Genomic DNA, 24,432 nt, shown 5'->3' with positions numbered 1-24,432 from the left:
GGTAGATGTATAGAATAGTCAAGACATTTTGATATGTTTATGGATCTATACAATTTTTTATTTTTTAATAATTATGAATATATATTTATTTTTTAGAGGCCTCGCCTTCTCCTGTCCCGACGAGTGAGTCATACTCTTTTTCCACCGAACGCCATTGTCCCGTATCTGAGGGAAGTTGGATTCGGCGACACGGTGCCTCTCAGGAATTTCACATTCGACAACTCCCTGATTACGGCATTCGTGGAGCGATGGGTCCAGAGACCCACATGTTTCATCTGCCGTGGGGTGAGGCCACTACACCCTACAGGACGTGACATACCACCTAGGGATATCCGAACACGGGGACCAGTTGGGGGTGCTTCTGTGACTTCTACAGGTGATACCGCATGGAGATGTGGGAGTTGGTGGAGTGGCTACAGAGGAAGGAGTCATTCTCACTGAAGCTTGTATGGTTGCGGGACTGTGTTCACTAGATGCCACCAACGGACGACCTAGAGACCCTCCGACAATATGCTAGGTGTTATATCTTGTTACTGATTGGAGGCTATCTGATGACGGACAAGTCGAACAACTTGGTCCATCTGCGTTGGCTGCCACTGTTTCAGGACTTTGGGCGGTGCCGGGCACTGTCTTGGAGCTCGGCTGTGCTGGCTTGAACGTACCAGTCACTGTGCTTGACAGCACACCGAGGTGTCACGGATATCGCTGGCTGTACTCCATGTTGATGTCTTGGATATACCAAAAATTTTCTCAGTGGTGTCCACCAGAGCGAGAAATTTTCATGTATCCTATGGCTACGATCTATCAGAGATAACTAACAGGCCATCTTGTGGGGTGACATGTCATACCAAATTAGTAAGGAAGAACGACCATGCATTCATACTCTCAGGCTCTACAATGGCAAAAGCAATAGGCAGGATATTACTGTTGCCGTCTTGTGCCACTGCAATAAGCAATACCCCGCAATATATGCCATACAAATGCGTGCCATCGATGGAAACAAATAGCTTACAATGATTGAAAGCCTCAACACAGGATGGGAAGGCCCAAAATACTTTGTCGAACATGCTACAGTCGCGGACCAGAAGGTGCCCGTCGTAGTACAATACGGCCCTTAGCTCACAAATAGTTCCTGAAAAACAACTCTGCAGCACCTGAAATAGTTTCAGCACCTTGTTGTATGACTCCTCCCAATTCTTATATATCTGAGTAATTTCCTTTTGCTTCGCTATCCACACCCTTTTGTATGAGGGTTTGAAGTGATAGCTCTGTCGGACTGCACCTTGCAGGAAAGGGATGCTGACGGATGCGTTGGATTATATCAACAGTAAGATGACCTTGCAAATGAGACTGCTATCCAACTGTCATGGTCTTGGGGCATGGTGGGTGATAAACAAGTATGTGTTTCACCAACCTTCCGAACCTCCCTAACGAAATAAAACATCCATGGTTGGAAACTACTCAACATATAGCAATAATAAATCACTAAGTACGCCTCAATTAAACATGAACTCACCAGTATCTAAGGTTCTGTCGGAGCACAACACGGAGACTCCATGGACAGCTATTTGCAGCTTGACTACAATGCACACATGGTACTTTAATCGGTCCGATTCGATCACTCGTTACTCAACACTTCTGCGAATACTGTAGTTCTTCACACCCTGCATCACTGCATCTTGGCATTTGAATCTGTGGCCCATCCAAAACTCTATCCCAACATCTAGGTTGTAATCCTCTTCTTCGGTGTTGAAAAATGGAGTTCTCTCGTGCATGGCGTCCAGATCCAATGAATGATAATGACTTGGTACATCTGATAGAGCCAGAATTGGGTGGAGTGGAGTCAAAATATAACGTACTGCTGTCTCAGCCGGCGTCTCCAGTACAAACTCCTCCTCATCATCCCCTTCAGAAGAATCACTATCAGCAATGTACTCTTCGTTGGAGTCTTCCTCACCCACCTCCATGTCTTCCACTAGAATGGCGACATGAATCGGTGGTGGTGCGAGAGGTCGGTCGTCTCACACATAGGTCACGTGTACAGAACCACCACCACCAACATCTCCAACCTCGGCGGAAAGCTCCATCACTTGTTCCGTCATGATTCTCCTATGGATGTCAAACATGAGTTGCACATGCTCGTCCCCCAGGAGGCGAAATAGTCGAAACCAGAAAACTCTATTACCCAACGGTGCTAGCAACCTATACCCCACCCTTCCGACCTCTCTCGTTCATATGCTACCAAGGTTGTTCAATATCAAACTCTTCAACTCAGACAACGAACTTACACACCGAGTGTGCAACAGTAATGGATTCTCACACTCAAATATCACCTCGCTGTCGCCATTTCTCATATGACAATTGGGGTAAACACACAACTATATATCCGCTATTATTGGACATTTTTGCCTTCTTTTGTGAGAAAAACGGGAGTGAAGAAGATATGAAATGTATGTAGAGAATGCCAAGAGTCGCACATCCTTTTATAGCTGTTGAAAATTTGTCTTACGGTATCTCGTTTACACTGTAAACGCAATAATTTAACACGTATCTTGTTTACACTGTAAACGAGATATACACGTGTCACGCGTACATGCCTTATCTCGTTTACAATATCTCGTTTACATTGTAAACGAGATACGTGCAAATTTATTTCGTTTATACTATAAACGAGATAAGGCTAAGTTACGGATTTCGATAATAATTTTTAAAATTATTTATTTTAGTAATTAATATATTTATTTAATTTATTTAAATAAAAAATCCTAACGAGTGTGGGTGAATGAAAAGAAAATGAACAAAGAAAATATTTTAAAATAATTATAAAAAATTAACTCCTTATATTTTCTCTTTTTATTAGTATGGTTGAATTTTTCTATTAAAATGAATATGTAAGAATAAATTATTAAAATAGTATTTAAAAATTTATAACGTTAACAAAAATAATTCCAAAAAATATTAATGACAAATAAATATCTAAAAATTTTAAAAATAGGACAAAAAAATTAGATATTAAATATATATTCTAAAAAAAACTTTAAAGATCATATTTTGATATAATTTTTTGTAAGTATCATTAGAAAAATGAGATATTATCATCTTCAAAATTTAGTAATTTTATATTAAATCAATTTTTTTAAAAAATGATTTTGAATGATCAAAATTTTTTGGAGAAAAAAGAAATATCTAGAGATAAGTTTTTGCTTTAAATTTTTTTGTGTATCTTTTAAATATTTATTCAAATATTATCACAAAAATTCAAATCAAATGAACAACCAATTTATTAAATACAAAAAATTTTTAACCACTTATAAAAAATATAATATTTATTAATTATTTTTATCGTATTTTAAATTATTCATAAACTATTTTGTCAATACATATTTTAAGAATATTTTTGTGAGCAATAAATCCTCTCTTGAGTATCAAATTGGTAGTACCTAATCATCACAATCTTCATTTCTATAAATAGTAGCTTATCCGGCCCCTATCTAGCAACCAACACCATTTATTATATTTTATAGTCCTTTCCACAATAATCTTCTAAGCTGAAGAGAAAAAAGAAAAAAAAAATAGAAGATGAGTGACTCCAATCATCATAGTACCACTGAAGCAAATACTGCTAGCTCTGACCAATTTGTGAAAGGTTATTATATATTGAACTACTTCAACATCATCATTTTCAAGTGTTATTGTGTTTATTATTCCATCTTTCACTTAGCTTCTTCTGTCTTGTTTTTTCCTGTACATATATATATGGTTATGGATAACAGGATCTCTCTTTATTACATATTATATATCTCTGTTTTATATGTATGAATGTTTAAATCATGTCAGAGATGAGACAAGAGGAGGAGCCTACTATGTTGGAATTCTCCGAAGATGAGGAAGATCTTGTTGCCAGGATGTTTAGATTAGTTGGGAAGAGGTTTGTCTGATCTTCATCAAATTTGTGTTTAGAGAGAAAAACATAGTCAAACAGAAAATTGAAACGTTCAAGAAGACTGAACATATTTTCTGTGATTTTAATGTTAAACCAAACATTTCCTAAATAAAAGTTAAATTCTTCAAAAAAAAAAAAAGGAAAAAAGAGAGAGAACATATATTTATGCTAAACAAATCTTAGCTTAAGTAGCGTTACCTCCTTTAATCCATATATCTTGAGGAATGGAAATCTTTTTAGTTTTTTCAGTCAAGATTTTAATTCCACATTGTTTCATCTCTTCTTTTTTTTCGATCTCTCTTCTTAGCTTTCTCTTAAATTCCTTAGAATATTAGTTTTAACAAGAAAGTTTACTTAAGCACTGTCCCATATAAGATTATTATTTAAGCTTTCTAAAGCATGTGATATATACAATAATTTTGTTTTTAGAACTTTTATTTTCTTTCATTGTTTATTTTGGTTGTGACAGGTGGTCTCTTATCGCTGGGAGAATCCCTGGAAGAACAGCACAAGAGATTGAAAAATATTGGAGTTCAAAGTGCGCATTTCCCAGTGACCAATGCTCCTCCTCTGCATAATACCACCCATTAATATCTTCCTTCAACAAACCCCAATCATATGGCCTTTTCTTGTGCTTTTGTTTTGGTCTGATTCACTGCTGTAATAAATTCAACTTCTTACTGAATTTTTCTGAGGAAATTCTTATTTACTAAATGGTCTAAATTTCTATTATTATTATTATTATTATTAAATGATCTAACTTTCTAAAATTTTGCACATTATTTTACCCCATATATAAAAGATGAAAATAAAAACGTCTAAATATATGTATAGTTAAAGAATAAAAGTAGAATACAAAATTTTATGAATATTTCTTTTCTGTAACTGATCCCGCGTTACAAATCTGACGTAATAATTTGATATTATGAGTCATAACTTGGCAAACTTACGTTATAGCTCGGTGTTACAGAAGTTTAACAGACTACGTCCTATGAGTCCTACGGTCAAATCATCCGATCAGATATCATCATCCGTTACACTTTTATTATTGTTCTTCGATTCGGACAATAAGCACTAATGTAATTGATATTTGTACTCTCACCTATAAAAGGTATGATCCTCCATCCTAAAGATACATTGAATTTTTAACACTAACTTAAATTTCGCAGTGTCTTTGCACGTACACCTCTCCTTTTTCTTGTTCATACTCTGCACGATTAAACATCTTCCTAAGTGAAAAGTTCGGACTATCCCAAGACTCACAGATTAACACTGAAGATAACAACTCAACATCGATCTTCAGTAGCCGCCATATAAATTTTTATATAAATTTTTTCTATCCCAAGCAAAAATATTTACATTGTTTTTCTTTAAGGAAGGGGAAAAATAGGATAAACATATTTACATTGTTATTTGTCAAAAAAAATGTGCACTTGCTAGAATATACATCTTAAAATAGAATGATATAAAACATATTATAGTAAAATAATAGATAATCTATATCATATTAGTTATCAGAATAGTAGCATTATTAGGTTTATTATATTGCTCAAAATACTTTTATAACTATAAGTGATAAGTGTGTGAGAAAAGTAGTTTCATGACATAATATCAAATTTTTTATAACTAAAAAATCTAGAATTCGATCATTTTTGTAATTTCAAAAGAGTAAAAGATAAATAAAAAAAATAAAAAAAGTATATAAAGATTTAAGTAAAATTTTAAAAAAATTCTTATTTTAAAAAATGTTAGAGATATAATAATTTATATATATTTTTTATCATTTTAAATTTAAAAAATAATTTTATGACAAGATGGATATTTTCATATATATATATATATAGAACGTTTATTAACTAAAGTATCAATTATACACTACTATATATAGGGTTGCACGCGAATCGGATCGCATATGATATCCGCATTTTTTTTAGGACGGATCGGATCAGATCGGATCGGATATCGAGTATATCCGCATAATTCAAAAAAAAAAAACTATTTTAAGATTTTATTTGGCTGTTTTTATAAAAAAATTCAGAAAATTCATTTTTTATCCGTTTAAACCTATTTATTCCTAAAATATTATTAATAATAGTTCTCTCGAATAACAAAAATTAAATAATAACACAAGATTTAAGTTTAATTATTCTAAGTTGAAGTACAACATAAAAAATTAAAAACAAAATATCATAAAATTCATAAAATAACACACTAAAATTCATATCACATTAAGATTTACTTTCTTAAATTATGCTATTTATATGTGATGTGCGGATATACAGATTTGCAGATCGGATCCGCGGATATCACTGTCGAATCCGCAATCCAATCCGATCATAGTACGGATCGGATCCGATCCGATGGCTCTGCGAATCGGATAATATCTACAAAATTCGAATCGAATACGGATAATTACCGCAGATAAACGAATATTATCTGATTTATGTGCAGCCCTAACTACATAGGAAAAGATAAATAGTTAAGCTTTAGATTTAAATATTATCAAGATTTTTCAAACGGATAGAGAAAAAAGAATTTTTTGCAAATATGAAATTTAAATTTTAATAACATTAAATATAAGAGAAATACAAGAAAATAGTAATTTAAAATGATTTTATTTAATTTAATATTATATAAGATTAATTTAAACTTATTCTTATCGTCTCCCAGATACTTTCGATGTAATGTGTATAGATTTGGCAAAATCCATATTAATACTAACTAGTACCATCATCATCCATGAAAAAAGTTAGTGGGGCAGATAAGGCAGAGACGCAGAGTGGCAGATATTATTGGCATATTAGTATTTGGTGCTTGCTATGGTAAGTAAAAAATATTGCTTAATTATTAAAATAGGTAAAATAATTAATTTTAAATTTAAAAATATAAAAGTTAAAAAATTTTAAATATTTTAAAATTATTATAAAAAATAATTTAGATAAAAATTAGACACCAAACAAAAGACATCATAAAATTGCCTATTATTTTCTTCCGTAACAGCAAGTTATAATTATTTGGGCAGTTTCCGTTTCCAAAAAATAGGAGGCTGAAAAAAAATAATTTAATTTTGATGTATGTTTAAAATTTTATTTATCCAAATTTATAAGTTTAGATTATTTAGATTATTTTTATATGTTTTACCACCTAATTAATCGTTTTAGTAAATATTTGATAAATATTTCAAAACGAAGAATATAGAAATATAAAAAATTACTTATTTATCTTCGTCTTCATTGTTTTGGTTTTTATGCTGACAACAAATAAATCAAATTTTATTCTAAAATTTAAAAAAATTTCTTTCTTTTGTCTTTTTTTAAAGTAAAATTGTGGGTAAAAAATTTAAATAAACTAATAGGAGTTGAATATTACATTAATCACCCAAAGTTTAATCCGTTACGTGCATGTCCTTAATAGACATTTATATGTAAATCGATACAGTTATATTCGATTTAGCAATGTTGGTACTAAATCGAATAAGCCTGATTCGAATTAGTAGGTATACATGTAAATCGAAGAGAATTGATTCGATTTGTGCATAAATGTTGAAGGTCTTCTAGTAAATCGAATTCTAGTAAATCGAATGAGGTCAATTCGATTTACTCAATGTTATTAGTAATCAAGTAAATCGATTGGAGTTGTTTCGATTTACATGCACGTAAGCTAATGAACAACTTGATCCAGCACAATTCGATTTATTATGTATTTACTAAGATATATAAATGGATGTAAGTTAATTGATTTACTATGGTACAAACATATATAAATAGCTACTGAACGTGAATTCTTCGTCATACTGGGACTCACAATAGTTAGTGATGGTAGTTTTTTAGTTCTGATGCACTATAGAGGATCGATTAAGAAGAAAACGCGATCTGAAATTAAATTTACTGATAAAGATCAGCTTAGTGTTTTCCTCAAACCGTCAACGAGTTTCACCGAATTTCATAATACGATAATCCAAAAACTGGGGACGTAAGGCGTGAAACGGGTGGAGAAGTTATTCTACAGAATTCCGATTTCCATGTTGCGGGATGATGTGAAGTACGATTCCTTCGTCATAGGTAGCAACAAAGATTTGCAAGTTATGTTACATTGTCGTTGGCAAATTCTTGAGTGAGGACCATTGAGCTGTTGGCCAAGCTTGTAGATGTGGTCTCTAGTTCAAGAGGTTCGAACTGAAATCCTGAGCCATCAGCCACAGTAGCCTGTTCTAGTTCGATGCCTGTTGTTGCCTCTTCATTTGTGCTCGTGATTGAGCTTGAAGGATGTTTGGTTGCCTCCCTGTCCTTCCCTACTGATCTAAACCGCACTCGTGACGGAGAAGTATGTGATACTGGACTCTTCGGTGATGTTACAATTGCGATGGCCGGTACTCCTGATGTGGTACTAGATTTTCGATAAGTGGAGCACCGGATGGTGTGGAAGATGCACTGCATGATGATGATGATGATGATGATGATGATATGGAGTCCGTCACGATTGCCGATGATAGATATGATGACATAGCAAGGAGTACTCTAGTTAGGGATGGTGGAGCGGCTAGTTCAGGAACTCAACAGTACCCCCTTTTCAACTTTAGACTTGGATGCTATGAAACAGTAGGGGTACCTGGCGTGCCTGTCGAATTTGGGGCCAGAGACACACATAATTATCGAATCCGATTATCACAAGTATCATGGGAAGTGTAAGAAATTTGGCAACAGGTGAACATGATTGATTCGTATCAGTCTCTACCAGCACAGAGATATTTGGGACATAAAATGTTACAATAGACCGCATACTTGTCTGGCCACTTCGATTTTCAGTGATCACAAGAGGCTTGATTATCATGTGATATTGGTCTTCATATTGCCTATGATTAGAGCCGATGCTGCCGTGTCGATCAAGGTACTGCTGAATGCGACAAAAGCCCATTTGGTTTTAGACCGATTTACAGGAGGGTTTGTTTGGTTAAGCAGAAAGTCGTGGCTCAAATTTACAAAGACTGAGAAGAGTCATATAATGAGTTGTCACGATGGATGCTAGGTGTGCAAACGACGATGCCGGGTAGTGTTGCAGTGTTGAGGACGAGTCATATGCGAGTGGGTAGGCAAGTTGATGAATCGCATGCTTATTTCCACGTCTTTTTTAGATATTTCCACCGTGTATTGAGGCCTTATGACATCGCGTACCTCCTGATTGTCTCCTCGTTTGCGCCCTCAGGAATGTCACTGAATGTCTCCTACATCCAAGTGTACTTCACAGTGAACTTGTCGATGCAGTCTGGTGGTAGCAACACACCCAACAACTCTTTGAACTAAACCCATGACGGACGGCCACCATTGATGTACCGCTCGAAGTCTGTCAAACATCCGCTGACGTACTGTCTGTCGATCAGGAGCCCTACATGGTAGGCTACATCTTGTAGCGTAATCGTGCACTCACCGAATGGCAGATGAAATGTATGTCTCCAGATGCCATCTCTCCATAAATGCACTCACTAATGGCTCATCCAACCTAAACTAGTGGTCGTTGAGCCTCGCGAGATGGGTCAGGCCAGCCATCTGTAGGTACGACATGATCCTATCGTGTAATGGCATACCATGCAGTCCATGATGTCTCCTCATGCTCGTGATATAGCGGTGGGCTGCATAACAATGACAAAATTCTCTATTACGGATAATTTTAATCAAAAAATACTTTAACCAAAATTAAATTAAATTCTAACGGAACATAGTTAGTCTACTATTTAAGTCATTAATCTAACGTTTCATAATTCAATTTTTTAAATAAATGTAATCATTCTAAATTCTGTCTAATATTCTAATACTTAATCCAACACTTCAAATCCAAATTAAATTAAATAAATTAAACTCCACAAAATTTTTAACCTCATTAAACTTCTAACATTAAAAACTCACAAACTCTATCAAAACCTGTTAAATCTATCCATCAACATACTTAATCACCCCTTATCCAACATGCATTTGTGATTTCAATCTTGTAACACACAACTAGTCATATATCAATACTCGGGTATCCTCAGTACTCTAACAACTATTTGAAGATTAAAGATTCTAATAATTCTAATATTCAAGTTATAAGCAATTTAATATCACTAATCTTCTAACACACTACAACTCCTAAATCGTATTTCAATGTAAATCGAATATGTCACATTCAATATAGTGACAAACCTCTATATATATAGAATTCGAATTCAATTTATTCGAATTACAAGTTTAGACATTCTAATAATTAAGTTCTAATCGATTTAATGTCACAAGAAATTATTTATTTCTGAAAGAAAATAAACAAAAATTTAAATTTCGTTTACTAACCTCTTCATGCACGCTATCAGCAATGTGCGCAACTCCGTCTAACCGATATATTCGATTTGGGTCGTCTTCCATTTCTACAGTATCAATCTTGTACTATAGATTGCCTTATTTTCTCTGGATGTTACGTTTTGGATTGGTGAAATGTAATTCGAATCAAGTGAATTTCAATTCTATATATAGAGGTTTGTCATTAAATTGAATGAGGCATATCCGATTTACATTGAAACACAAATTAAGGTAAATCGAAATAATCCGCTTCAATTTAATAGGATTAATTCGAATTCACTCAATTCGAATTACTATAGGCACAAATCTTGGGCTAATTCAAACTATCCAAATTCGAATTACTATGGGTGACATGAAACCATGTGCATTGCTTAGTGGGAGTTTGCATACGTCAATTCGATTTATATTTAGTACGTTTTTTTAGGCTATGTTTATTTGATGTCTCTCATAAATTAAGACATAGATATAAAAGCGAGAGACACAAGAGACATGGACATATACACAAATAGATGATAAAAAATAATTGTGTTTGGTAGTTATAATGGATAGAACATATAAATTTGTAAAATGTCTACTTTATCCTCCATAGCATAAAAAAGAGCATCATTAACATCTTCGTCACCCTCAAATCTTTCAATCTTTTTTCTCATAACAACTTTCAGGTCTAATATCTTTTTAAAAAAAACTATAAATAAAATTAATTACAAAACCAGAACATTCATCTACATAATCCCATAACAAAACAAGATTTACAATATATATTCTGACAAAATTTTAAAAAAAATAAAGAAACACAAGAAGATAGAAACAAAACAATGGCAGTATAATGATACTCACATTAACACTAATCAAATTACAGCAAATTTAGTATCAAAATTTAACAGTCAAACTAAACTCAAATAACCAAATCTGTGTTTAAATATTATTATCTAAAAAAGAAAAATCCTTGAGGTAAAGTGTGAAATAGATAGAATAAAGGGCACCTGCAGCACCCACATTGACGCCGCAACGGTGAGGGAGGGGCGACGCGGTGAGATCCGTGACAGCAAAGGAAGGAGGCACGGCGAGATGCAGAAGCGCAAAGGCAAGAGGCAGAAGAGAGACAACACAATGGTGAGAGGAGAGGTTAAGACGGCGAAGTGTTAAGTGAGGGATGCAGTTAGCAACGGCAGCGCGGAGATTGAAGAAGGTCGGAGGTGAGATAGTGGTCAGACTTCTAAGAGAGAGAGAAGAAGAAGAAAAAGAAAAAAAAGAAAGAAAGAATAAAAAAGATCTGAAAAGAAGAAGAAGGGGATTGAGGCACTGACGGAGGAGAAGAAAAGGGCCAAATAACTTAGATAAATTTAGAATTTTAAAAAATATTAAAGATAAATTTGTCTAAAATTTTAGTTTAATTTATGTATCAAAATGAAAATTTGTGTCTATTATTTGAAAGAAACATAAAATACACATATTTTATGTATTTTTATATGTAATCATGTCTCTTTTTTTTTGTCTTACAAAACAAATACTAAACTTGTGTTATCGTATTCATATTTTTGATAGACATAAACAATATTTAAATAAATTGTTATAAATCGATTTATGTTTTATAAATTCCGCTGGGATTGAGACTATATTAAGAGTTATAAGCTAACAAAATCTGTTTGGAAGATGTGGTGGAAAAGTAAATACATCCCAGACTAGAGTGGGACCGATGTTATATATATGGGAAAGAGATAAAAAAAAATACATATAATATCCTCTAAGTTCATAATTTTTATTCATTTCTTACACTTTTGAAAAACCATATATAAGATTCTATAAATATTTATTGTTTAGTAATTTCATGAAATAGAATATAAATATAATTGAAGAAAAAGAAACAATCAAATGAAGCTTTAAATAGAACCTTTATAACAAAGAAATAGACAAATAAAAAGTAATCATTTAATGGTGAAATTTAGTATAATGTATTACCATATTTCTCATAAAATTCTATACCCATTTTAGAGATGTAGTCTTTATATTATTCAACATGCCAAAAAAGAAATCAACTAATTTTAGAATTGAAGAAGAATATGCAATTAAATCTAGAGTATGATCATCATGGCTACCTCAAAAGCTGGTTCAACAAGTGTAAACTTACGAATTCATATTCATATCCGATGTGCGACTTGTAATAGTAGTGATGTAATATCAATAAGTAATCACACAAGAATGAGAAGTAATGACCAGAAAGAATATGCAGGAAAGGATTTCAAATTAAACAACTATATTTAAGCTTGTACTTCCATACAGATTCAGCAAACCAAACTTTCCTTGCCTCATTGGCTGCTCTTTCCTCAGCCAACATACAGAATGATAAATCCTCATAGGATATCATAACTGATACTTTAACATGAAAATTCCGGCTTCAGTACAATAGCATGTGACAGCTCAAATTTAAATTCGTACCAAACAATACTTCAACAAATACAGATTTTAGAGCTATAGATAAACAACCAACCTTGCATGAAGATCAGGATTACAAAGAACTTCAATAGAAATCATCAACCCGAAAAGCGCCAAGTTATACATACCCTGGAGACATCTAATTAACATGTTAAGCCACTTGATCAATGGTGTGAAATTGACTGAATTCAAGAGATTTAGTGTAGTTGTCCGGGGTGTGGGGTTCCACTTCTCATCATTGCACAGAATTCCTCATAGTTTATTCTTCCATCCTGTTAGTTTAAAAATCTCAGTAATGATAACAATATTTTTCATAAGGAAGTTCCCCAGATTTAAGTTTAGAACCAACTTACATTATCTGTATCCACCTCAGAAATTATTTCCTTTATAGTAGCTTCATCACCCATACCATGCTGAGTCATAGCAGTTTCCAATTCATCTCTAGTAATATACCTGTGAGTGAATTCGAAGACGGCAAAGTTCATCAGAGTCATTTCCAAGCCATAATTTTACAACTTCAAGAAGTTATTGCCAAACTTTTTAGAGTGGAATTAATAATTTGCTTGTTAATAGACTCACCCACTTCCATCCTTATCAAAATACTGAAATGCTTTATAGAGTTGTTCATCTCGTTCAAGTCTGTGCCTATGCATTGTAGCTGAGATGAACTCGATATAATCAATCGATCCGTTCCCATCAACATCAGCCTGATAATTATTAAAACAAGTGCAACAATTCCAATTGAGTTTCGGATGCAAGGAATATGTTCAACTAATTAAGGTCTAAGGAGGGGTCTGTAACTACTTACAGCATCCATAAGTTGCTTCACTTCAGCCTCAGACAGTCTTGATCCGATTCGGGCCAAACCTGTCTTCAGTTCCTCATAGGTGATAGTGCCACTGTTGTCAGTGTCCATATTTGCAAACATTGCTTTGAGACCTTTAATCTCTTCTTCGGATAAACTTTCAGCAATAACCTATGAAATAACAAAGTTTATCATGCAGACAAGGCAGCATGATACCAGTATGTGGAAGTTTAAACCTTGGATGTGCAGGTTTTTCCATCTTATATCAGTGAATTGGACAACTATAGATGAATTCATCTATGAATTTGTATTCCTAAATTAAATCTAAAAGCATGATTTACTTTGACGGTTTTCTTACTAAGGGCTAAATGAACAGGTGTAAACCTTTTTCAAGTCATAGCAAAAGGGGTTCATAGCTTTATGTACCATAAAGAATGAAAAGGTTGAAAACAAAACAGTTCTCTCTGATCAGAGTTTGATGCCATACCTTCAATGCAAGCTTTTTTAGCTTGTTCATTGCCCTGAATTGTTTCATTCTAGACAGGACAGCACTATCAATTGGTTTATCAGATGCCTCTCCACCTTCTCTGATCCATGGATGTTCTTATCAAACAAATAATTAATCTTTGTCAGGCTACAAGACACGAAAAATAGACAAACCAGTGGCAACCCAAATGAAGGATGATAACTTATTTAGTTGATGGTTAATAATCTGATTGAAGAACTTGTTGCTATGGTACTTCTGTTTCCCCAAACTGGAATTTTCGGTGACACTCAATAGAATATCAATATTTCTAGTTTTCACCAACAAAATTATTCAATACTTAAAGGTTTTATAAAATGGACAAGAATAGCAAATAAAAGAATTCACAGCATAGTAACGAAAGAACAGAAGGCAGCTGAACTTTGAAACTAATGCTAGAATAAGATAATAAAGGTTTTTAATTTAATAACAGAAACACTTATGTCATAAAAATTACTGAACAAAACCGAATGTCATGAAAAAATAAGACAATAATATAGTACCAAGGACTTCAGCAGAGGTGATCCGCTTCTTTGGATCCTGTGTCAGCATCTTCCTGACTAGATCTTTAGCACTATTTGATATTGATGGCCATGGTTCACTTTCAAAGTCAATTACACCTTCTAATATGGCATCAAATATTCCCTTCTCAGTTTCTGCAATAAAAACAAAATAAGTTTAGCATCATATGCCAGTCCAAATGTATATCAGGGTGCTAATTGTCAAATTAGACACTTCACCATAAAGTGCAAACATGCAACCTTGTCAAACTATAATTTGTACTTACCAGCCCAGAATGGAGGTACACCACTCAAGAGAATATACAACATGATGCCTGCACTCCAGATATCTATTTCCTTTCCATAACTACGACGCAATACCTCAGGGGCAACATAGTAAGCACTTCCTACCATATCACGGTAAACCTTCCCTGAAAAAAAATATTTGATACTCAAATACTATCAACAGATAAATTAATGACAATGTCATGTAGTTCCTTTGGAACAAACCTCATCTAAAATTCTGATACATTTAATCACATTTACTAGTAAAAAAATTATCACTTACAATGGAGCAATCAGCTACCTACAATGAAAATCAATTGGTGGAACAAGGTGGAAAAAGGACCAGGGGTGGAAGGAATTTTAAGAGTTCAATGTTTGGATTGAATAAAAATGGATGGAGTGGAATAGGGAAGGATGGAATCTATTCCATCCTAATGAGATGGAATATGAATCTCTTCACAAGTATATTCCATTGCTAAAATATCCAAACAACAGAACGAAACTATAGTGTCACTCTACTCAATTCTCTTCCATTCCATCTTATTCCATTTCTATTCTATTCCACTACTACATCTCATGTTCTGCAGATTATGATATGCATATTATGTAATGTTCTAACTTGGCTAACCGAATGTACTACTTATGACCAAGCTTAATCAGAGCCTAAAAGGTGAGAACTCAGACATACAAATAGACACACTAATCATATATAATATGCAAAGCAAGGTACTAAGTGAAGATTCAACCTTCTTCAATGAAGACAGATAATCCAAAATCAGTGGCCTTAAGTGTTGCTCCCTCATCCTTGCTAGAAAGCAAGAAATTCTCCGGCTTCAAATCGCGGTGCATCACACCCATAAAGTGGCAAATATGAACAACATTAACAATGGCCCTACACATGGAAGCTGCAGCTCTCTCAGAGTAATGACCCTGAGCAATGATTCTATCAAACAATTCACCACCAGCACAAAGCTCCATGACAAGGTGCACAGAGTACCTGTCCTCAAATGCACCCTTGAATTCCACAATGTTTGGCTGCCCCGAAAGATGCTGCATGATCTGAATCTCCCTCCTCATATCATCCCTATCAGCTTTTGAAGCAAGCTTCCTCTTCAAGATTGATTTGCATGCCAAAGTGCTCCCTGTTGAGTTCTCAGTGCAGAGATATGTGACACCAAATTGCCCTCTTCCTAATTCCTTTCCAAGTGTGTAGTGCTTCTTGATGTCCTCAAATGGCTTCCCTAGAATGGTTGCTTCAGACTTCTGAAATGGCCTCACATTCTGTGAAGAAGGTTTCGATGTGGTGGTGGTGGTGGTAGTGGCTTGAACTTGCACTTGCTGAACCTGTGGCTGATTCTTTGTTTCTGATGTGTGACTTTGAGTCTGAACAGTGTGGTTACTTTGATGCTGGCTTTCAATTGATCCATAGCCACTTGTTGCTGGTCTTTTTTCCTTGCTACCATGGCACCCCATGATTGAAGTTTCTGTCTTTCTTTGGAGTAAGATCAGAAAGTTTGGAAATTGATGAGAATGGGAATGAGAAATCTGAGATTGAGATGAAGAGACTATGGGCTATGGCAATGGGGTACACAGTGCAGTGCTTTACTGCTAGACAGCCACTACCAGACAATACAAAATTAGAAAAATTCAAAAGCCATTCATCAAAAACGTGTTTTTGCAAAAAAGATTTGTATTATTATTCATAATTACTCTTTCATTTTTAAATCTTTTTCTTATTTATTTTAGATGGAATATAAAATTCATCTATTTATTTCTTTCATGTTGTTGTTTTCAACAACCACAAAAAAGGAGATGGCTTTATATTTTTAGGTTTAAAGTAAAAAAAATGTCAATTTTGGGAACTAATTTATTTTTCTTTTGGAATCTTCAATAATAAAGTTTCTAACTTTTTTTATATTATCATATTTTGACATATCTATGACCATTTAGCGAGATATTTATAATTTATGATACGTTAAAATCTTGAGATACCTTTTAACTAATTATGAATCTAGCAAAATATGCTGAGTTTTATTTTTTGAAATTATTTAAATGTTAGATTTCATTTTAGTCTTTTCAAGTTAATTTTAGTTTGAAATATTTTGGTTTATAATCCCTAGCTCACTCTGTATTTTTCTATTTTGGGTAAATAACTGAGATTGGTGAAGTATGTCTGAACTCTGAAAACAAAAATTAAAAAAATGAAATTTCCAATTATTGGATTTAATACATTGATGTTTACACTTCGCAGGGCATTTTGTCATGTCCCAAAAATATCAATTCCTTTGTTTAAGGACAGAGCATTGCCTTTGCTTTTCAACAAAATATTTAATTAACACATAAATACGTAAATAGATTGTTACACCTTTAAAATTACGTAAATATATTATTTCTAAAATAAATACGTAAATACATTGTTTTACGTATCTATATAAACCGTTACTGGTAGTAACAATTTACGAATACACAGAATCCGCTGCTGTCAGTTGTAGATTATGAGCAAACGTGGCAGCACAAAAACCACTGTAGCCAGCCGCAGTTTCTACTTGTTTGGAGATGGTCATAAACTGCTATTGTCAGTAGCGATTTATGTGGTTAGTGGTTCGTGTGTAAACCGCTAGAACCTATAGCGATTTACGTGGAGGGTAGCTACCTATATAAATCGTGGAAGACAGTCGCGAATTACTCGTTTGGAGTGATTTTGAGGTTGGTTAGAGAGAGAAAATTCTAAAAAGAGGTCAGAGTGAGAGCGGTCCGAGGTATCTGAGCGCCAACCTCCGATGGGATATCATGGCAGACGAAAGGAGCTTGTACTGACTGAACGGGATTGCGCATATTGCCAGTGCCATTGGTGACGAGGTAAGTTAATTTTTTTTTAATGTTAGCATTTGTTAATTAAAAAAATGGTATGTAAGGTAGAGGAATTAGAATTTATAGATTAATCCCTATAATTTGAAATTAGGCTTTACATGTTAGGATGTTAGTTTATTCATTTTGGGTAACTTTTTTTTTCATTAATTTCCAAATACGATTAATTAACTGAATTTAGTTCCCTTCTTCAATGGATATTATTGTCAATGTTTTGTTGGTTTATTTATGGAAATCTTATTGGTTAGGCTCTTATGAGTCCGTTTTTTTTTTATGATTTGTCCCTTGTTTATTTTTTACAATTATTTTGTGAAACAATTTTTTGTTTTAAGTTGCCAAAGTTTGATACTTGTACTTGTTATTTATTTTATTTCAGTTGTTATTTTTTTATGATATGAAGTATTTATTTGGTATTATAATATTTTTATAATTGTAGCTGTTATTTAATTTATTTAGTGTTCTATTATATTGTCCTTGGTTAGTGCGTTCGTTGAGAGGTGGCATCCAGAGATGCACACATTTCACATGTCTTTCGGAGAGTGTACAGTGACATTGCAAGATGTGGCTTTTCAGCTAGGGTTGCCTGTCGATGAGGAGGTCGTATGATACGTGCTTCAAATGTTCGTGATATGGAGAGTTCAAGAGTTATTTAGAAGATATTTTAGTTTACATTTTTAGTATATTTTATTTAATGTATTTTGATTTTATTTATTTAATTACTAGATTGGGCCTTATGTTTATGGGCTTTAGGGTTTTTCTTTGTTTTAACCTAATAAGAGGTTATAAATACCTCCTTAGCTATTATAGTCGTAATATAGAATGATTTAGAGGTTTTAAACTATTTTTTTGGTTTCGTGATGAAACCATGGTATGGACAATTGAGGTTGAGGAGTCCCTCTCTTGTTGCATCAGGGAATTGGTTAGAAGGTTGAGGAGTCCCTTCGAATCAATTCCCAAACCATGGCGTTGACAAGTTAGGTTGATGAGTCTCTTTCTTGTTGCGTCAAGAAATTGGGAAGAAGTAGAGTGATTCTCTTTGTACTCAATTTCAATCTATCATTTTTGTTTCTATTTCAATTTCAATATATCTTTTTTATTTAATTTCAATTCTTATCTTATTTATCTTTTTATTTTCATGATGAAACCATGGTGTGGACAATTGAGGTTGAGGAGTCTCTCTCTTGTTGCATCGGGGAATTGGTTAGAAGGTTGAGGAGCCCCTTCGAATCAATTCCCAAACCATGGCGTTGACAAGTTAGGTTGAGGAGTATCTTTCTTGTTGCGTCAAGAAATTGGGTAGAAGTAGAGTAATTCTCTTTGTACTCAATTTCAATCTATAATTTTTGTTTCTATTTCAATTTCAATATATCTTCTTTATTTAATTTCAATTCTTATCTTATTTATCCTTTTATTTTCGTATCACCGTACCTTGGTGATTTTGAGAAATTCATAAATGGTGGCCGACCAGCTTGGGAGTGGTTTCAGGATCTATTCGGTGAGCTGCCACCACCGAATAAGGTCAAGCATATGACGGTCCACTTTACATGGTTCCACGAGAGGTTTAGGGTGTTACCAGTAGATGCGACCAAGGAGACTGTCCGCATTTACGCACATGCCTATATCATGATGCTGTTATCCACTCAGTTATCACTGACGAGCGGCTTACAGTGTCAGAATGCCTCAATACATGAAGGGAATGTCCAGAACATGCGATGAAAGTAGACTCTATCTTCATCAACCTGATCACCCACTCTAGTCAGGAAGGTCTTCAGCAGAGCAACGAAATCGTCCATGGTGGAGGTGACCCCAAGGATCCAGCGGGACAGATCACCATATGACTCCTCCCAGTCGCCATAGATCTGTGCTACTGCCTTTTGCTTCGCCAACCACACCTTTCTATAACTAGGCTGAAACCATATGTCGCCTCCGTTGTCTCTTGCAGTACCTTAATCGACACCGACGCATAAGCTCTAACCAATGGAAACATCCTCGCGCATATGACATGATAATCAAGCTGTTTGTTGTCGCTCGATATCAATGTGGCCATACACGTGTGTGGTCCGTTGTACCTCTTAATTTCCCATGTGCTCTTCCTTTTTTGCATGACTATACGAATCAACCACGTGTACCCGTTACCAAACTCCTTGCATCTCCCTTGGTATTTCAGATTGTCTGACTCCATAACTCTGTACTCAACTCCACGCAGAATGCTGTATTCTTTTATACTCAGCACAACTTCCTCCTTACTCTGGAACGATTGGCCAATCTGAAATTTCGTCAAAGGATTCGCATCATGCATACCCTGCCCCACGAAGGTTGCCTCTACATTCTGGTGTATGCCGATGGCTTCCAAGTTCAAGGCCGACAGGTGTGGAAGGTACTCTTGTGTTCCAGAACCGGAACCTCCATGGGTTGTGGGTGTACTGCTTGGAATATCATCATCACTGTCCCCACCAATATCGACCAGCTCCTCATCCAAATCTTACGCAACGCATTCTCAAATCGATCCGGACCTGCCTAAAATTCAAAATCAGGCACAACAGGAGCCATACTAGCATGAACAGCCCCAGCACGTTGGGGCTCACGAATCAGAACTGCCGCTGCTACCACATGCATCGATGTCGAGACACCATCAACTGTGATCGACTGAGGATTCGGTGCCGATGCCCCAGAGCTGTCGACACCATCTTCCAACTTTGCAAGCAACTCAGGTATTTTCACCTCCGGAAAACTATGCCGGCAGTTAAACAAGACCTGCAGGTCTTCATCCGACCCTATCACAAAGGTCTCATATCTCACACCAGCTGACACAATGGCAATGGGAATCTTGTAAAACAAATTTTTTACCCACTTTGTCCCACACGCACCGAGCTTCCGTAATATGCTGAGCTTAATCTCTGCTAACGTACTCGAAGATCGGATAAAAATACTAAGTGGTTCTCTATCCGTGAATTTCACACCATGCCTTTTGCTCTTTTAAATTTTTCCAGAGCAGTGGACCAGAGCCACAAAACTTTCTTCACCATCCATTTGTGAGAAATAACATTCTTCCTCCACCTTTGACCCCTCCACGGTTTATATATGCAGCAATGCTCACACATACTAAACATAAACCGCTATAGGCTCTAGCGGTTTACACACGAACCACTAACCACATAAATCGCTACTGGCAGTAGCGGTTTATAACCATCTCCAAACAAGCAGAAACCGCGGCTGGCTACAGCGATTTCTGTGCTGCCACGTTTGCTCGTAATCCACGGCTGACAACAGCAGATTCTGTGTATTCATAAACCGCTACTTATAAATACGTGAAACAATGTATTTGCATCTTCATTTTAAAAACAATGTAATTGCGTAATTTTAAAGGTGTAACAATTTATTTGTGTAAATGCCCTAATATTAACAATAAATGTAAATATTGAAATCAAAATCTCCAATATTTTTCCTTTCTCTTTTTGGTTCCAAACCAGTAAATTTGATGCTAGTGGTATTAGCGCATACAGATAAATATTTTTAGCCATACTACATAAAAAATTAACCACTAATCAACTATTTATGTAAAATATATAAAATACGATATTCACCGACACTCGTACGACACTTGTGTCTGCGGTGTCCAATAGTGTCTTAATAAAAAATAAAAAATTTTTTACCGGACACACTTGGACACACCCAAATATTATAATGTGTCTTGTTATTTTTGTCATACTTCACTGTAAAATATTGCCAAGCTGGATCAGATTTACCTCTGGATGAACCAGTTTGAGAATCTTGAACAGCATTATCATGTGGATGTGGGTTACTTTGTGATTGTTCCATCTGTAACAATCAGAAAATCAAAGACCAGAAAATAACTTCAGAAAACCATGAACAAATAAATAATTCAGCAACAAAAATCATGAAGCAGCAAACAAATTCATCATGAACAACTAACCTCAAAAAATCAAAAACCAAAATCATGAAGCAGCAAACAAATTCATCATGAACAAATAACCTCAGAAAATCAAAAACCAAAATCATGAAGTAGCAAACAAATTCATCATAAACAAATAACCTCAGAAAATCAAAAGACTAGAAACATGAATCCAGCAAACAAATAAATCATGACAGATAACAAATAAATCAAAATCGCAAACAAATAAATCTTAAAATCAAGCACAGAAAATTAGAAGGCAGTGAGGAGGAATAACCGAATAAGAACAGAGTATTACTGGTGGCGAGTAAAAGTGAAGAAAGAGGAGGCGACCTCGACGACGACGAAAGAGGAGGCCAGCTCGACGACGACCAACGAGAAGGCGAGCTCAGCGACGACGAAAGAGGAGGCGAGCACGGCGACGAAACAGGACGCGGTGGTGGTTGCAGTGGTCAACGCCGTCGCTGCTGTGGCTGCGGGATGCGGTGGCAATGGCGGTGGGCTGCTCGATTGGTGGTGGTGGCTATGCGACTGCGACGAGGGGAAAGCTAGTTGCTGTGGGTGATTTCTCTTCTGGCTTCTGGGCGATTTCTGATTACATTAGGGCTTCATTTATGTTTAGGAGTTAGACCTTTAGCCTTTTTTTTTTTAAGAGACAAAACGACGCCGTTTAGCACTTTTACTTTCAAACCAAAAACCGCTAACAAACCGGACAGTTCTCTCGATTCACTGATTAACTATCGGTTTGACCGGTTTTTTTATCGATTTTTTGCCAGGCGGTTTCTGACCTTACCCGGATCGGCTAGGTGACCGGTACCCGGTTAAACTTGTCGGTCCGGTTCGATTTTTAGAACCATATTTTTAACATATATTTTTGAAATAAATTTAGATATAGTATATATTATTATTTATTAAAACAAAAAGATATTTTAAATACTTGATATAATTAAAATAAGATATTAAAAATAATTAAAAAAATTAATGTATATTTTAATAGCAATAAAATATCAAAATATTATTATGATTTATCTAAAAATACTTTATATTTTATATGTATGCGTGTCCCCATATTTTATAAGACTTTAAAAGTTCGCGTGTTGGCGTGTCTCGTGTCGTGTCGTATTCTATATCCGTGTCACTGTTCGTGCATCATAGATAAATATATCTTAATTAAGTTAATAATTATTTTTTTAATACACAAACTAATATTTTTGAAATACATTATAATGGTAATGGATTTATAGCAACAATTTATTTTTTTTCTCCGCATCTTCTTTTTCAAATCACATTGTTATAATTAAAAATTTTTCTATTATGATGAATTATCTTTTTCTTGTCAAGTTAAAAAATACTATGAGAAACAAAAGAAATTCCATCAACTATATTTTAAAGAACCTCAAATTTAATTTCTTATAATATTATTTACTTATTCCTGTACTTTACTGATCATAGTTGTGATGATGTAATTTATTATCCTTTTATAACATTTGATGGCTTGATGCCCCGCAATGTAATGCAATATTCCGAAATATTTTATCATTTTATCTATGAAAAATATTCTTTTCATTTTTTCACCTCCTTTCTTTGGACCACTAGAGCTTTTCTTTCATGGTGAAATATAATTTTTGTTTTCACCGTCGTCATACCTAATGATGTTTTGTTTCTAGGCTGATTTTTATGGTAATGGAAAGTATGAGTGTGTAGTTATTTATTATGGGGTATGGGTGTGTTTCACCATAACGTGGGGCAGCTTTATGTGACATTAGACAGGAGCAATTCGGACCATACGAATTGCTATGAATAAAATATATGGTGCAAATCGGACGGTCCGATTTGCTAGGAGAAAAAATTTGAATTTCGAATAGTGTAATTTGGACCATTCGTTTTGTTTTTTTGTTTTTTTTTTTAATAAATAGAAAAATCAAATCGTAGGATCCAATTTGATTATTATAAGAATTTTTTGAATGAGTTTGAATAACTCGTAGAGTCCAATCTGTGGGGTTATATGTATATAAAAATGTGTAACTCATAGATAAGGCAGAGAGCGTCTTCTTCCCCACACCGTGTGTTCTTCTGCGTTTTTATACTTCTTCTAGTTATGTTTTCTTTCTTATGAGGTTAAAAAAAATTGATTGTGAGGGTTCTGTTTTTGTTTAGGTTGTTGAGAAAAATGGATGATAGAGTTCTTTTAAGAGTATATTATTTTAGTCAGATTTGTTAGAAACATCTGAAGGAGTAAAATTTATTTGTGAAAATTCATTAGATGTTGTTATTCCCTTCACAATCTCATTTGAAGAGCTAAAAGGTGTCATATATGAGAAGATAGATTCTGCAATGTCAAGGAAGATAGATTTCATCACAATATTGGTGAATTCGTTCAATTTCAAACCAAATATATAACCGATAAAGCGAGTATGCAAGAGATGTTTTCAATGTATATTGAAAGTCGTGGCCAGATGTCGTTCATCGAGCTGTACATTGATTTCAAACAATCTGAGGCCGACCGAAATATTATACGAGAAGATTACAATAGTGACAGTGAGGAAGAGTTTGAAAGAAATTATGAAGTTGTGGATCCAAATGGAGATGAAGATCAAGGTGATGGCACCACGGCTCCAAATGTGACAGACGTGGCAAATGCACTGGCAAATAAAGTGCCGTTCGAGGAGCCATCTTTCATGCGAGTGTTGGATTTGGAAGCCATGCATGCTCCGAAGTTTCCAGATTACATGAGCGCCGGTACGTAATTGCCTATTATTATAAGACGGATTAGAATTCCGTAATAAATTATATTGAGTGATGGAGCAAATAGTTAACTGACATGTGAAAGTATATT

The 24,432-nt window shown here is 34.6% G+C and overlaps 3 protein-coding genes across 3 annotated transcripts; 1 reads left to right on the top strand and 2 right to left on the bottom strand.

The window, feature by feature from the left end:
* Window positions 1-3,484: 3,484 nt before the first annotated feature.
* On the top strand, window positions 3,485-4,657 carry LOC107482590 (MYB-like transcription factor ETC3). Its single transcript, XM_016103115.3, has 3 exons — window positions 3,485-3,646; window positions 3,838-3,928; window positions 4,413-4,657. The coding sequence occupies exons 1-3, from the start codon at window positions 3,580-3,582 to the stop codon at window positions 4,519-4,521; spliced, it is 267 nt and encodes an 88-aa protein (XP_015958601.1). The 5' UTR covers window positions 3,485-3,579; the 3' UTR covers window positions 4,522-4,657.
* Window positions 4,658-12,494: 7,837 nt separating this feature from the next.
* LOC107482614 (calcium-dependent protein kinase 2) lies at window positions 12,495-16,444 on the bottom strand. Its single transcript, XM_016103135.3, has 8 exons — window positions 15,562-16,444; window positions 14,818-14,961; window positions 14,534-14,686; window positions 13,995-14,110; window positions 13,511-13,678; window positions 13,282-13,409; window positions 13,056-13,155; window positions 12,495-12,974 (listed from the first exon to the last, which is right to left on the bottom strand). Exons 1-8 carry the CDS (start codon window positions 16,286-16,288, stop codon window positions 12,900-12,902), a joined length of 1,611 nt encoding a protein of 536 aa, XP_015958621.1. The 5' UTR covers window positions 16,289-16,444; the 3' UTR covers window positions 12,495-12,899.
* Window positions 16,445-19,547: 3,103 nt separating this feature from the next.
* LOC107482531 (uncharacterized) lies at window positions 19,548-21,502 on the bottom strand. The gene is made up of 3 exons (XM_016103068.1): window positions 21,430-21,502; window positions 20,236-20,487; window positions 19,548-20,164 (listed from the first exon to the last, which is right to left on the bottom strand). The coding sequence occupies exons 1-3, from the start codon at window positions 21,500-21,502 to the stop codon at window positions 19,548-19,550; spliced, it is 942 nt and encodes a 313-aa protein (XP_015958554.1).
* Window positions 21,503-24,432: the final 2,930 nt, after the last annotated feature.

The sequence above is a fragment of the Arachis duranensis genome, chromosome 4 (genome assembly GCF_000817695.3).
Source record: "Arachis duranensis cultivar V14167 chromosome 4, aradu.V14167.gnm2.J7QH, whole genome shotgun sequence".
Lineage (NCBI taxonomy): Eukaryota > Viridiplantae > Streptophyta > Magnoliopsida > Fabales > Fabaceae > Arachis > Arachis duranensis.
The sequence above is the reverse complement of the archived record's forward strand: the minus strand, read 5'-3'. Positions and strand labels throughout refer to the sequence as shown.